Below are 16,127 nucleotides of genomic sequence, written 5' to 3'. Positions count from 1 at the left end.
ACATGAAAAAATAATTTAAGGAACTCCAAAAAATAAAAGCCTCAGAAATTGGTGTTTAATGTTTATCACAACACGCTTGTATTTTCAAAAAAAGCACCTGTATTCTTTAAAAAATAAGCTGAAGATGTATACTTAGTTGTTTTCAAAGTCATAATTGTCACAAATATATTTGATAAATCAGAAATTCTTTAAAAAGGAGGACATTTGGGAACTTTGCATGTCCTCGGAGGACAACTTGGTTTTTGTTAAAAAGGAGGACATGTCCTCCAAAAAGAGGACGTATGGTAGGCCTAATTTTAAGCCAACCAACTTAAGTTTGTTTTAAATTTAAACTTGTAGATTTGCACGTTTAAAATTATACAATTCGGTGTGTCTGAAACGCGTTCGAACGGAGCTTATGTGGACGTCATGACAAGTAGTTCTTAGCAGCATCAATTCGAAAATAGTCCGTTATTTTGACTAGACATTTTCGTAATGCTCGATATTTTTACGTCCGCGGACAGTTGCAATTGTACTTGCCCTTCGCGATTGACGCACCAATCTTAGTTTTCGCATTCCTGTATTTCATAGAAAATATTGGTTTTCATAATCTGATGACGCTAACTTAGTGAACTTTTACGCATAATCCTCTTTCATCTGACATACAAACTGTATGCCCTTTTATTACCAGATTATATTATGCCACAACAGCCAACGAGGTATGGGCTAGTAGGCTATTTACGATTTATGAATCGAAATCGTAGAGGTACTGTTCGTCACAGTGCCAAATGTAACTGAAAAACATTTTTCAGTGATGTAGGTTGGTCTTCTTAATTAGGCTACGTGGTTTTGTGCGCTTTGGATACAAATCGCATGCTCCGATAACATGCCTGAAAATGCCGTTGGACAAACTAGCGTTTTTGGGAAAACTGTGAATTAGATTGGAATTAGAATTAAGAGTTTACTCGGTAATTCTAAATTAGATTAGAACTAGAATTACCGCCATTTTGATCCAATTTGCCTAATTAGACAACTAGAATTATCTAGTCTAGTACAATGATACAAAGACAACATATGACATCACAAACAAGACAAAAAAAAACACATTACGGTTGTGCGCGAACAATCTTAGTTGTTATGCAATAAATGCTATTGTTTACCAATGGAGATAGTCGATTCTCAATTCTACTTTAATTCTAATTCAATGGCATGAACTGACGCCAAATAAGATTATAAAAGTACTTCAACCTTTTCGCAATCCCCCCCAAAAAAAAAAAAAAAATTGCCTCACGGGCCCCGTAAGGACCGCGGACCCCAGTTTGAGAACCGCTGGTCTTTACACAGTGGCCGAAATTGGCCAATTTCGTGAAGCCTTCCTTATTTCGGTAAACATAGACCAGGGGTCGCCAAACTTTTTTCACTGCGGGCCGGATGAGTGATAACAATGATTCGCGAGGGCCGCATAGCTTATGCCCTACCCAACGAGGCATTTTTTATAGGGGCGCCAAGTTATGGTCTTTCTACAATCATATTCAAAAACTGGTCTTGCGACTGTTAAACTGTATGATTAGTCTCATCTTTCGAGCAATCCTTGTATATTACGCCACAAGTGACAAAGGAAGGCAATTGTTTGCGCACAATTAACACTTGTAGTCTTGTCTGTGGCGTAACAAACTCGCTTTGGGTCAACCCTGGGCGTTAAAATCCTATAAAACGCTGTAATATTAATTCTGAATATCCCCACAGAACAACTTTTGTACGGAGTAGATTAACTTCCAATGTTACAAAGTTATTAATACAATTTGGCAACCTAAAAAATGTGGTCGCGGGCCGGATGAAATGACCTCGCGGGCCGGATCCGGCCCGCGGGCCGTAGTTTGGTGACCCCTGACATAGACTATAAGTTAGATGTTTAAAAAGGTTTAAGTCAGGAGTGGGGAACCTGTGGCCTGAAGGCCGCATGCGGCCTTTTGGGCAATAAGTGCGGCCTCCGATATCAAAATACGTTCAAAGACCTTGACATAGCACGCTGTTCGAGTCGGGGAGAAATATGTTGAAATGCCACCTTTGTTTTATAATCCTACATTACTTTTCGTGAGACTGTCCAGTCTATTTACAGTCGTATTTGTGTAAGAGATTAAGCAATTTGTTACGCACAATGTGCTATTTTTGGTATGTTTGTGATGTAATAAATACGGTGGCCCAGAAGTGCAAAACACAAAACTCGTGACACACGCAAAACCTGTGACACACCCCAAAGTCAGAACACAAAAAACATGACACACCAAAGTCAGAACACAAAAGTCGTGACACACCCCAAAGTCAGAACACAAAAACCATGACACACACCAAAGTCAGAACACATTACCTACACTAGAAAAGCCGGTGTGTTGTAACAACACGCCAATTTTGAAGCCGTATACAACACACGACACACCAAGCCGTGTTGTTTGGAGGTGTGTTGTTCAACGACACGCCTGCCGTGTTGTTTGAAGCTGCAGTTTTGCGACACACCTGGTGTGTTGTTTGAACACACTCATACAACACACGTGTTGCGTGTTGTTTAGAGCTTTAAAGCATGACACACCAAATACCGTTTTGTATTTTATTGTAAACAGTACCGTATACCAACGAAATAGCGCATTTATCGAAGAAACAGAACATAACGTTTAACAGAACAAACGAAACAAAGTTATGGCATGAATGTAACGGTGGGGGAAAAACACAGGTAAAAAATACACACAAAACAAAAGTTCAACTGCATGTCAGATGCTATATAATTGTAATGTACTCAACAAGGCATATGTCATATGCATAGTCATGGCATGTTCAATATCACTACAATAAAAATAACAAGTATTACAACAAAAAAAAAAACGAAACCAAAAGAAAACCTGTTCATTTCATTTTTATTGACAACAACACTTGGATAACCAGGCGATGTTGCAAACTGGTCCTGTAAAGTAAATAACCAGTTATTAAACAAGGATTTACTATCAGTTAATGTGATTGTAATAGTTAAGGTTACATGAAATCAAAGTTTGTTGGAGTTACTAATGGATCTAATCAAAATACCTGTGTTTCAAAGATGACAACATTTCTTTTTTTGTAGCAATTTCCTTTCACAAACAAGCAGCAGCATATGATTATCCAAAGAATCCCCTATGGCACTTTTGAGAACATCAGTTACGTTTACCATCTGCAAAACAGTAAACACCATATATATTCAAAATATGCTGGAGAAAGAGGCCGATTACTTAAAAGGCAATTAAACTCACACCAAATGTCCCTTAAGATTTCTGGTAGCAAGTGATATTGAGTGTCCCTTAATGTTGATTGTCTAAAAACAAGTAATGTATATAAAGCAATGTATAAGTAATGTATCCATCAACAAGAACACTAGAAAAATATGCTATTGCACAATGAAAAAAGATGTATTTTCTCAAATGTAACTATCTCAAACATGTTTACTTGTTTGCAACTCAGCCATAAACATTGGATTTAATGCCTACCATGTGCCGCCTTTATAACAAAATTGGTTCCTTCATAGAATTCCCTTGGTTGTTCAATAATCCATGTTAAACACAGTAAGGTCAGTTGCATCATTAGGTTTTGTACAGGACTCTGCAACAAATTAAACACTTGAAATACGTAATCATTAAGCAGAAAGTTCTGGTATAAAGGAATTGATATTGTTGAAAGTTAAATTCTTTAACACTTTCAAGCACTTGCCAACAGAACTGTAATAGTTTGGCAAAAAATGCAAATAGAGGTCACTTGAATGCCTGTTTTGTATGTGTTCTACTTGACAGTGATACCAAGTTGTTATAAAAACCACTTCGCTCAGTCATTTGGTAACAGTCTATTCTAATACAAAAAACAACAAGCCATTACAACATGCACAAAGCACAAACATATGTTTTATACATGCACAAATATATGTAAAATTGTAAATATACCAACCTTTATTAGATTTGCAACACCATCCTGTTCACATTGTCCAAAAGTCTTGAATACATTAAAACTTGTCAATTAATACTCAATTAACTCCTATTAGTCTTGATATTGAGTCTCTTACTCATCAATTTACTAAGTTTTAGTCAATCAAAAGAAAAAAGAACCTGAAAAGCCGTTTCGTGCGTTCCCGCCGTTACGGTTGAGTGACTTCCAAAGCCAAAAGGAAAGCAACAAAACAACACGGCGGTGTGTTGTTCTGTGCTTCTGGACTTGAAACCCATCACCTTGACCTTGAAACGACACACCTGGTGTGCTGTCCGTACTGTGCGGCGTGTCGTTTAGCGAATACACATCGATTATCGCGGTAACAACACACCTGCCGTGTTCTTGGAACACACCGTTAGTGTGGTTGAAACACACCGGCGTGTTGAAACAACACACTGGTTTTTCTAGTGTAGAACACAAAAGTCGTGACACGCACCAAAGTCAGAACACAAAAACCATGACACACACCAAAGTCAGAACACAAAAGTCGTGACACACCCCAAAGTTTCAGTCAAGGGCGTTCAACCTGCAGCCGTACGGCCACACGTGAACATGTTCATTAAAATATATGTACTGGCCGCCGTGATGTAATCAAAACTCCTTTGCCAAATATTTTGATTTTCATACTGCTCTAAACAGATTTTATGTTACGGAAAAGAGTGTTACCAGCCTATTATAGGCCTACCATATTTCCATCCTCAAAAAGGAGGACACATTGTTGAAATAACATGAAAAAAATACTGAAATAACAAAAAGCCCCCCGAAACCTAAAAGCTTCAGAAATTAGACGGTATACAATAGTTCAGATAAAGTTTAACGTTTATCACATCACAACACCAAAATAAGCTTGCATTTAAAAAAAGTAAAACCTGTATTCTTCAAAAAAATCAGCTGAAGATGTATATCTGGCTGTTTTCAAAGGCATAATTGTCACATATGTATTTGATAAATCAGAAATTCCTAAAAAAGGAGGACATTTGGGCATTTTTTCCTGTCCTCGGAGGACAACTTGGTTTTTGGTAAAAAGGAGGACATGTCCTCCAAAAAGAGGACGTATGGTAGGCCTAGCCTATTAGCCATATGCGTCAGACTTTTTGTAGACCTATTGTGTACAAATCATGGAAAAACATCACAATATGGATTATGACGTCATAAACAGTTAAAACTGAACTGTGTAGCTCAATCTATGCATCAAGTTGGAAATTAATCTGGGCGTCAATAGATGGCATATATATACATGATATAAACCTATTCTGTAATTTTAAAACAAAAACCAGCAGGTAATTGGTGACTGTTGGTGAAATTAGGATCTGCAATGCGGCCGTCGTAGCGAAAAGGTTGTTTAAGTGTATAAAATTAGATTAAAAATCACATGCGGCCCTCGGCATAATTTCCAAACTGCAATGTGGCCCCGAACCCCACGAGTTTGACACGTCTGTAATGGACTTTAAAAATGTGTTCTGACTTTGGTGTGTGTCATGGTTTTTGTGTTCTGACTTTTGCGTGTGTCACGACTTTTGTGTTCTGACTTTGGTGTGTGTCATGGTTTTTGTGTTCTGACTTTTGCGTGTGTCACGACTTTTGTGTTCTGACTTTGGTGTGTGTCATGGTTTTTGTGTTCTGACTTTGGGGTGTGTCACGACTTTTGTATTCTGACTTTGGGGTGTGTCACGACTTTTGTGTTCTGACTTTGGTGTGTGTCATAGTTTTTGTGTTCTGACTTTGAGGTGTGTCACGACTTTTGTGTTCTGACTTTGGTGTGTGTCATGGTTTTTGTGTTCTGACTTTGGGGTGTGTCACAGGTTTTGCGTGTATCACGAGTTTTGTGTTTTGCACTTCTGGGCCACCGTAAATAAACCCCTCTTAGATCATTAATATGCGTGAACAACTTAATTTGTCTTTAAAAAATTTCCCCGCCACTGGTTTAAGTGCTTACGGTTGTCCTTCCGTTTTTTTATGCAAGATGTATCCCATGCGGGCGAAACAACTTTCCAGCATAACTTTGACAAAAATTGCGATTTTTTGTTTCTTAAAAGCAAACAAAGCCCTTTTAAAGAAAATGACACTTTGACTTTTCCACTATGTGATAGCAATTCTATTCAAAGGTGTTTGTGTTGGTAGAATGTAACAAGATGCTATAAAAAGCAATATTGTGCCAGTTTGGTCTCAAAAAACTTATTTATTAAAAGTGTGAGGAAATTGATCCTCTTTGATGTGGTATATAACTCTTGCGTTTTGTACATTAGACGAGAAACTAGTGTTTTGCTAAATAAAAAATACTTTTTAGCCGAAAGAAAATAAAAGCAGAATATATTTCGACGAATTTAATTTCAGTCAACAATTGTCACAACTCAATTGAAACGTGTGTTTGAGGCGTCACAAAGCATGCCTGCTGCTGACCAAAACCAAAATCAGCAAAGTTGCAGTGGACCGTACTATTCTTCGTCCCTTTCGCTATTGATCGCGTTATTAAACCAGAAAAAACGTATAAAACCAGCATTACGGCGTTAAAACTACAACCACTTTGGTACAAAGAAACCGATATGGAAACGCTTGGAACACTGATAGAACGACGTTGTTTGCATTCACACGTGGTGGAGTTGTTGGTAAGGAAATATTTAATTGCAAAAGGTCTCACATAAACTTTATTCCCATCCCCACATAATGTGAAGTTTTGTAAGATAGGCACTTTTCTGAGAGGGCTACCGGACGGATAGTTAAGCACATAGGCGCCGAGTAGGCAGTGGCGGGGTGGCGCCGCCACCTTGCGTTTGTGAAGCACGGTGGCGGCCACCGTGGATATTTTGGTTGGTTTGCAGCGGTTTCTTACGGGACATCGTAAAATCTGAGAAAAATTAGTAACGATTTTGTTTTTTAGCAAGTGCGCTGGCGAACAAGCAACAAAACACTGCAACCTGTTTGGGTTAGTGCCTTGTTTATGACGCCAAACACACAATTGTTGACAAGCAACAAAAAACTACAACCTGTTTGGCCATTATTGTGTACAATTCGATTGTGCTGTGATAAATGATTTTTATGTGATACAAAGCAACAACAACGAAACAAAACATTTTTTAAACGATGCTAAACCAATCATAAACGTCACAGCAAAGTGTTCCAGATCAATATTATTCAAAACATCTTTTTTCATGATTTTGACAAACGTTGGATTCTATTGTAAGTTAGTTGGGCTTTTAGTTGAGCTGATGTGGTTGCACGCATTAGTGACCTCACATAAAATGACGTCATACTTTAAGTCCGCCACCTTGCATTTTTGTAAAACTCGGCGCCTATGGTTAAGCAGCTTGTCAGCCAGATTCTGCACGCGGTTGCCGAAACTCTTCTGTTTTTAATAGCATAATTATCGCATATAGGCTATGTTTATTAAATCAGAAAAGTCAACAAGAACTACATTTGGACATTTTTAATTGCCCTTGGAGAATGATTTGTTTTTGTTAAAAACGAGGGAATGTTTTTCGAAAAGAGCACGCTGATTTGGCCCAGACGTATATTCCTATAAGAAAGTACTGGTAGGTGGCGTAAAAAGCACAATTATTACATGTTGTTTTATCATTAAACCTCATTTTTTTATATTACGCTGGTGTTCTTTGCAGGGTTGAATTATACGGATATCGGATTAACCGAAGGATTTTTTGTTATCCGATATCCGGGTATTTTTGTGTCGGTTAACCGGATAACAAAAGAATAGTGCCGCGTAAGCGTTTTATCCATTTTAAAATAATTTTAGAAAACTTGCAGTTAATGTGCAGTGACAGAAGAGACGACTGCAACAGACGACTTTAGGTTTATCCTAAATAATTGGAATATTCACTTTGTTGTAGCCTACATATTCCCTACTGATGTTAAAATCAGGGAGTCGAACCGCTTGTCATACGGGTTCAGGTTCGGTTCGGGTTCACTTCGTTTTGTTTTTAAGGGTTCGGGTTCGGTTCAAGTTTTTAAAAATGTATATTTTCGGGTTCAGGTTTTGTTCCGGTTTGGACAAATTATCCGGTCCGAACCGGTTTGCGGTTTTTAAACCGGTTTAAATTTTCATTCCTTTCAATTTAATTCTACCTATCATCTTCCTAGCCTTATCAAACTCCACAAGATTTTTGACCGTGCACTGTTATTTTTGACACGCCCTATAAGTGTTATCTCGCATATTCTAAGTGCGCTGTTTTGAAAAAAATTACAAAATTTAAAACAGACTGCATTTTTTTACTGGTTCAGTTCCGGTTCGGGTCCAACGCCAAACAAAATATAGGGTTCAGCTCCGGTTCGGGTTTTTAGATAATCGTAATTAGCGGTTCGGTTCGGGTTTAATGAAATTAACCGCTCAAACCGGTTCGCGGGTTCGGGTTCAGTTCCGGTTCGACTCCCTGGTTAAAATTCACTAATAAAATATAAAATGCATCCATTGTAAGGTGATTCGCTCGGAAGGATAAATTTTGAGATTCGTAAAAGATATATTTGTTTAATAAAATGTTTTGGGCTTATTTTCGCTCAGAAAATTAACAAAGTCTGTGCCACAATTGGATGATGTTGTAATAGACTTGTTATTATCCGGTTAACCGGATAGCTTAATTCAAAATATACGTATAGGCTATATCCGTTATCCGGATAGTGGAAATTATTGATATCCGAACCAACCCTAGTTCTTTGCGCAAGGCGCAAGCTATTGATTTTAATAAACTTTGTTTGATGTGAGTTTTCATATGTTTGTAGTTTTTCCTTTCTTGTGATAAGGTATTCAAGCGAATTGCTCGCCCACGGGGAATAGAAATGAAGCAAATAAATGCTTACGAACCGGTACTATGGAACCTGGCCGTTGCGTAGTGTTCGCTGATATCCAATGTAAACGAATGAATGGCTTGCAAAGGGTAAATAATTTTTTTGCAAGGATAAACAGACTTACAGGGATGACTGAAAATTTCAAGATTTATTTACCGACAAAAAAAACAATCGTCACACAACGATGACATGTCATAACCGTGATATTGTTTACCCCTGACCTGTGCAAGCCGGTCAATGCAAACCATTAGGCTACTGAACCAGATGCTTACTGGCAATTGTAAAACCGCCGAGAGCTCTGCTTGGCATGAAATATTCTTTCCTGGTCTATTTCGAAATGTATGTGGCACCCAGCCGAATACGTTTTAGTTACAGTTACTGGGTCATTGATTGGACCACTGTCTCTATTCGCTCTTACTTATTGGATGGTTGGTTTAAATTTCCAATTGTGTGACTAAAAATACTTTGGGGGATATGTGGAAGTGCGTGCAAAACATGCTTTGTTGTGCGTAAAATAGGTCTACGGGTGAACGGTGATTTAATAAAGAAATACTGACACATCATATATATTGTTGCTAACGATTTGTTGCACTATAGTTGTCTTTTTTTAGCTCCGATTGTGCGTTTTGTGATGACTGTGTTTACTGTGCAACCACGTAGTTTGACTGGTTTTATAACATTCACTTGTCCTCCGCAGACAAAACTAAACGTACACTGGCCAAAAACGTATCCTTGCCAACAGCAATTAAAGACCTAACATTTTCCTTTCACTTTAAACCTCATTACGAATTATTTAAGAATATTATTTCAACAACTTCCATTATGGAAGCACCAAAACATACCTGATTAGATCAAATGTATCTCCTTCAAGCATCAAGCCCTTATCTTTCAGCAAACAAGAATCGATTGTCACAAAACAAGCCGTCACTAGTGTAACAATGAATCAAATGAAATTGGAGCCGTACCGTGCCAAGTTTCAAAATGTTTCTTCGTTTTATTTGTCATTGACAATCTGTCCCATGTATGTTGCCGTCCATACATCTTGGCATCGTTTGGAAGATGATAAGAACTGAGAATCATCTCCGACAAGTTGACTGGAATTAAGTTTGAAGGCTGGTAAGCAATATTTATCTGACTGTTTTTTTTTTCAAATTAAAATCAATGACTTTAATGGTTATTGACCGTAAGCTAGTAAAACTATTAAGTTGCAATTAAAGAAATTCAGTAAACCGGTTGAAAGCGACGTCTCATCGGCCGGTTGTTTTTGAGAGTATTAAAAGCAGGATGTTTGGTGTACAACAGTGGTTCCCAACCTTTTGGTAGTCACTGACCCCTTTTGTAAATTTTATACGCCTGCGGACCCCCAATGTATTTTACCGGAAGTCTTTCTTTGTTTCTTGTATTATACATATATTATCGTTTTAGGCAGCATTTTAATCAACCTTCACAGTCCTTAAATATAAATGACATTATGTACTGTAGAAGTCAATCCAACAAAGAGATAAATTTTCTAGTGTACAAAACATGAAACAAAGCACTATAAAATTCATTGTTGATGTGTGTTGTGATGTCACAATGGAGATAACAATCACAAAAATGTAATATTTCGTAATGCAAAGGTTTGAAAAACAATCTGCACTCATATGCAGGATTGCAGAAACTGTTTAAAAGCTTACAAATATTTTACTGTTGGTTAATGGTACTATAAATGTTTGCCTCCACCGACCCCCTAAAACCATCTCACGGACCCCTTGGGGGGTCCGCGAACCCCAGGCTGGGAACCACTGGTGTACAAGAAGAGTGTCAAGAAAGTACGTTGCGAAATGTATCTTCAATCGAACATATCGAAATTACACTTAGATGACTTTCAAAAACACGTTGTGAGTGGCACATAAAAAAACTGCTTCATGACAAAACTGGCTCCCTTTTATTTTTTTATTCTTGTTTAAGAACTATATTCAATAATGAATTAAATAACGCGCAAAAAAATTAAAAAATTAAGTCTATATTGGAAGCCATTATTGTAATAATATGTACCGTAATACATGGTCACACACAAATCCAATTTATAAGAAATGGTAACTGAAAATGCAAATAGTTTTACTGTTTTAATGTCAACCAGCAGCAGGAACCGTTCGTAAGTTGTAAAATAAATTGTCCTTATTTCTAAGAAATAATGTACCTGTTTTTTTAAAGAGTCCTTTATTTTATCCCGTTTTACAATAACAAGGAACGTAGTGAAATGAAAGTCAAAACCCTGCTACAAGTAAACGTAAACTTATACCTGAGCTGTCGTGAGAAGCACGAAGTATATTCTACAAACAAGGAGTTGCTGGGACAGATTGTTTCTAGCAAAATATATGGCATATGATATGTCATGGCTCGTATAGATGTAAAAATTTATTCGAAACTGTTCGTTTCTTTTCGCATGAAATTTTAATTTTTTGGTTGTCATAATTTTGGGATCCATGTCGATGGCAACCCTGTTTTAAATGGTGGACCGCGGTCCATACCCGGACCTTTAAGGCGTTGGTTGTGGACCTCGACGGTCTTTTTATTACATACGGCAACACACACTAACATTTGTGTGTTATTTACTTAATCATTGTTATGAAGAAGCGAAACAGTTTTTTTACTGGGGTCCGCAAAGCGATTTCTCCGTTTTACTGCGAGGAGCCTACAAATGTTTCTAAAGTGTTAGAGGTCAGATTGTGCCACTGTGACGAAAAAATGGTCCATTTTAGTTATTCCACTTCACAATTACCAAATGCGATTGTTTGTGAACAATTTTATCTTTGATGTAATAAACTCAATTTTGAAACATTGCCATGAAGTAATTCTGCAAAACTAGACAAAATGTATTCTGTTTGTCGTATTTCAAGCTTTGTTTGGCTTAGACTTTCGGCAAGAGCAAATGCGCTTATCTTAGACCGCGAGTAATTATCACCTATAGCTATAGACATGTTGCATTTGCATTACTGACAGAAGAGCGCGGACCTAATTTTTCTTTAGAATTTACGATGTTTCGTACGATACCGCTATAAACAAACCAAAATTTCCACGGTGACCGCCACCGTGCTTTACAAACCCAAGGTGGCGGCTCCACCCCACCACCGCCTACTCGGCGCCTATGGTTGTGCACCGAACTTCAGGGCAGTGATTTTCAGCCTCAGGTGCCTCAAGAGATCATCATGACTGTATTCAACATTTAAGGGCTAAATATTTACTCTTTTTGTCATTTTGTCTTCAAAATTCTGTCTGTCAGAAAGCCAGTTCCCTTAAAAAAACACAACACTTCCCTTAATTACACCATATTTTGTTACAGTATTCTGTTGTGGAGTTATGCCATAATCCAGGGGTTCCCAGCCTGTGGTACGCGTACCACTAGTGGTACGCGAAGGTTTTTCAGGTGGTAGGCTACGCGAGTAACTTCCGTTTTTTCACAAATACCTGGATTCACGCCTTTATATTTTGTTTACTGTGCACTAAAACTATTAAATTTAGTTGTGGTGCTTTAGTGTTATTTTAGTAGGCCAATATCATTCTTCTGAATTAATAACGATGGAAGAACCGTTTGGGGTGAAGGCTCGTGATGTTCTTGGCGGAAAAAAACGCCTGGAACGCTGATGGCAGAGCCGTAAACAAGTTCGGCTGATGAAGCCTGCAGGTCTTCCTTTGGAGCTGTGCGGATTCCAAACATAACCCATGGTAGTTCGTCGACCCAATTGGGGCCCGTTAGACGTGCCATGAGTGCACTTTTCATGTGGCGATGAAATCGTTCCGCCAGGCCATTAGCTTGTGGATGGAACGAGGTTGTGCGGTGCAGTTGGATACCAAGAAGCTGGGTGAAAACCGTCCATAGATCGGAGGTAAACTGGGGGCCGCGATCTGATGATATGTCAGCAGGAACCCCAAAACGGGATACCCAATGGAAAGCAAATGCGCGTGCACACGTTATGGTGGTAGAATCAGGCATAGGAATTGCTTCTGGCCAACGAGTAAAACGGTCGACCAAGGTAAGGAGGTATCTGTTACCCTGCGAAGGTGCAAGCGGTCCAACAATGTCGACGTTGAGATGCTGAAAGCGTGCATAGCAGGGCGGGTAGCTTGCTAGAGGCGCACGGACGTGGCGTTGGACTTTTGCCTTCTGACAGCGGACACACTGTTTTGCCCAAAGGCCAACTTGGCGTTTGAAGCCGTGCCAAACAAACTTTGAAGCGACAAGTTTGCGTGTTGACCGTGTGGATGGGTGCGAAAGACCGTGTATAATGTCAAAAACTTTGCGTTGCCACGAGGTTGGGACAATTGGACGAGGCGATCCAGAGGAAACGTCACAAAGGATTGTAGTTCCAGATGGATCAATTTGTATGTCCTCTAGCTTAAGGTTAGTGACAGCGGTACGATATGCTTGAACCTCCGGCGCGACCTGCGCAGCTGCCAGTGGAATAATCCAAGTCAAGTTGGAGTCGAACAGCATCAATGGAACCGCGGGAGAGCGCGTCGGCCACGTGGTTTTGTTTGCCTTCGATGTGGCGCACATCTGTGGTAAACTCAGAAATGGCGGTTAAATGACGTTGTTGGCGTGCTGACCACGGAGCGGACACTTTGGTGAAAGCAAAGGTCAGAGGCTTGTGATCGGTATAACTATAGGCGGTAAACACGCGACCTTCCAAAAAATAGCGAAAATGACGAATGGCGAGATCCAGGGCGAGCAGTTCCCTGTCAAAAGCGCTGTATTTGAGCTCCGGTGGTCGCAGGCGTTTGCTAAAAAATGCCAATGGTCGCCAGGCATTATTGATAAATTGCTGGAGAACAGCCCCGATGGAATGCTGTGATGCATCGCTAGTCACAGCAGTCGGTGCATCAGGCAAGGGATGGTGCAACAGCGTGGCGTTCGCTAGGGCGGTTTTTGCCTCCGAGAAAGCCAAATCTAAGCTGTCACTCCAAAGCAACGTTGTAGGATTGCCCTTGAGTGCCTCATAAATAGGAGTCATAATGCGTGCAGCGCCAGGAATGAAACGGTGGTAAAAGTTTACCATACCTGCAAACTCCTGAAGGCCTTTGACAGTGGTTGTTGGGAAGGGGCCGGGCGCCGGTACTGTCAACGCGATGCCCCAGAAAATCAATTTGGGAAACGCCAAACATGCACTTTCCCAGGTTGATGACAAGGCCATGGTCGGAAAGCTGTTTGAAAAGACGCTTTAAATGGTCGTAGTGCTCGGAAAGAGACTTGCTGGCGACGAGGATGTCATCAAGATAGACGAACACAAAGTCTAAAGATTGACATACCGTATCCATCAGTCGCTGGAAGGCCTGTGCCGCGTTTTTAAGGCCGAATGGCATGCGAAGGAATTCAAAAAGGCCAAAAGGGGTAATGACCGCGTGCTTGAGGTCAACTAAAAGGGAATGTGCCCTCAGAAAGTCGGCACCGAGCAGCGATCGAGAAACTTCGGCAAGGACAAATTTCCATTGAAATTTGCCGGAAGGTAAATGCATGGATACCAGACGTGAACCATACGTCGGGATATGGGTGCCATTAGCAGCAACGAGGGTTTTGCCGGGAGGATTGGTGCGTCGCTCTAATCTCGTGGGAGGTATGACGCTTATCTCTGCGCCAGTATCAACAAGAAAATTCCGACCTGCTGAGCTATCCCAGACAAAGAAAAGGTTGCCAGTTGCGCCGGCCATCGTGGCAGTTAGGGATGACCGGCTTCCTCGTTTCCCTGCTGTGCGAGTGCACAAGGGTTACGACACTTAATCGCATCTCTGCCAAAACGACGATGATAAAAGCAGAGGGACTTTGAGTCAGGCATCGCCTGTGGTGAAGCTGATCGAGACTTCCTACCTCGTTTTTTATGCTGGTCGGGGGAAAACCCATTGCGCCGAACGTTGGACAGTGCGGGTTCCGTAGGCGTCTGATTATCGGACCATATCGCATCAGCTTTGCGGGCCAAGAGCCGTGATTCGCTAATTTCCTCTCCGCTCAGCCGTGTGCGGATATACTCAGGCAATCGCTCCAAAAACAGTTGTTGGAAAACAAAACATTCCTTTGCATCGCCAAGTAATGCAAGCATGTCATCCATTAAAGCGGATGGCATTCTGTCGCCCAAAGGAGGCATGTGAAGTAACCGCATGGTCCTCTGCGGGCGTCTGGCGGGTTTTCTAGCAGGTCTATAAGACGATTGGCTGTGTCCTGATCCAGAGCCGAAACGACATAATAGTACTTCGTTAGATCTCCTTTAATGCTTTTTAGAGCGAACTGTGCCTCCGCTTGCTGAAACCAAACTCGTGGCTGAGCTGTCCAAAACGTAGGTAACTTTACTGCTACAGCATTCTCTGAGTTTGTGGCTTCTGTCATAATGCAAAAATAACGTTTTTGCACGCTTGGGGTCACCAAATGTAGCGAGGTGTTTATTCGAGGTACATCGTAATAGAATAACACAATGAGCGAATACGCCGCATAAGACGAGAGTCAGAGAAAGAAAGCAATCTGTCCGGTTCGCTGTAGCCTACTATGAAGGCACACGATAACGGTAGTGAGAAAGGCCGCTACAATTCGATCAATAAGCTGTTCTGCAAGAAGTGGTACGCGTGGCAGTAAAGCGCATCCAATTGGTACGAGATCCTAAAAAGGTTGGGAACCCCTGTCATAATCCAACAGCAATTCTCAATTTTTTCTGCTCTAAAGTTAACAAAATGAGATACCAAGTACATAAACATATATTTTGCTAAACTTAACCTATAAATTACATAAGCCTATAAATTACATATGGTTAATAGTTCCCAGCAAAATAGTTCAATCTAAAGTGTGTGGACTCAAATAGGTTGCAAGCATCACCCCCTGTGATTATTTGCCACCTTCTTTTGCATCGCCCAGGTCCTAGGAAAAAAGGTTAGGTTAGGCCTAGTCCTAGAATCCAAATTATCAGGCAGTGGGACAAACAAAACAATCAAAACTTTCAAAAAATCAATTCCGACAGATTTTAAACGATAATTTCGAACATGATCTGGAAATTCCACGCCTACATCGCTATTGTTTCCAAATTCCTTCAAGACTATTTTTTGAACATTTCAATTTTAAGGAATTATTTGTTTTTTTTTCTCTAAATCATGATCACAGTAGGTTTTTGAGAGGTTGTTGCTGAATTGACAACGATCGAAACACTCGTTTGCCATGACTGTAGAGTAGACCCGTCGGTGTTTACGCATGACTTGCTTGTTGACCGATAGTAACCCCACATGGGTCGTGTAGTAACTGACTGGAAGCTGACCTTAATGACGTTGTTTAAAACAGAGGCTGAAACGTACTTTGAACCGAAAAAAATTAAGATAGATTGTTTGTTTGCTTGGCG

The 16,127-nt window shown here is 40.1% G+C and overlaps 1 protein-coding gene and 1 long non-coding RNA gene across 2 annotated transcripts; both read right to left on the bottom strand.

The window, feature by feature from the left end:
• Positions 1-2,570: 2,570 nt before the first annotated feature.
• LOC145215251 (uncharacterized) lies at positions 2,571-4,379 on the bottom strand. Its single transcript, XR_013857243.1, has 5 exons — positions 3,943-4,379; positions 3,492-3,603; positions 3,258-3,319; positions 3,055-3,178; positions 2,571-2,935 (listed from the first exon to the last, which is right to left on the bottom strand). It is a non-coding gene; the product is annotated as an uncharacterized LOC145215251 (long non-coding RNA).
• A 10,092-nt stretch (positions 4,380-14,471) lies between these two features.
• LOC145206488 (uncharacterized) lies at positions 14,472-14,909 on the bottom strand. The gene has a single exon (XM_080078530.1). The coding sequence runs from the start codon at positions 14,907-14,909 to the stop codon at positions 14,472-14,474; it is 438 nt and encodes a 145-aa protein (XP_079934656.1).
• Positions 14,910-16,127: the final 1,218 nt, after the last annotated feature.

The sequence above is a fragment of the Phallusia mammillata genome, chromosome 1 (genome assembly GCF_965637545.1).
Source record: "Phallusia mammillata chromosome 1, kaPhaMamm4.hap1.1, whole genome shotgun sequence".
Lineage (NCBI taxonomy): Eukaryota > Metazoa > Chordata > Ascidiacea > Phlebobranchia > Ascidiidae > Phallusia > Phallusia mammillata.
Note: the sequence above shows the minus strand (reverse complement) of the source record. Positions and strands in the feature narration are given on the sequence as shown.

Excerpts from the sequence above, each read along its gene's own strand:
- LOC145206488 (XM_080078530.1), bottom strand. The coding sequence starts at position 14,909 with ATGCGGTTACTTCACATGCCTCCTTTGGGCGACAGAATGCCATCCGCT.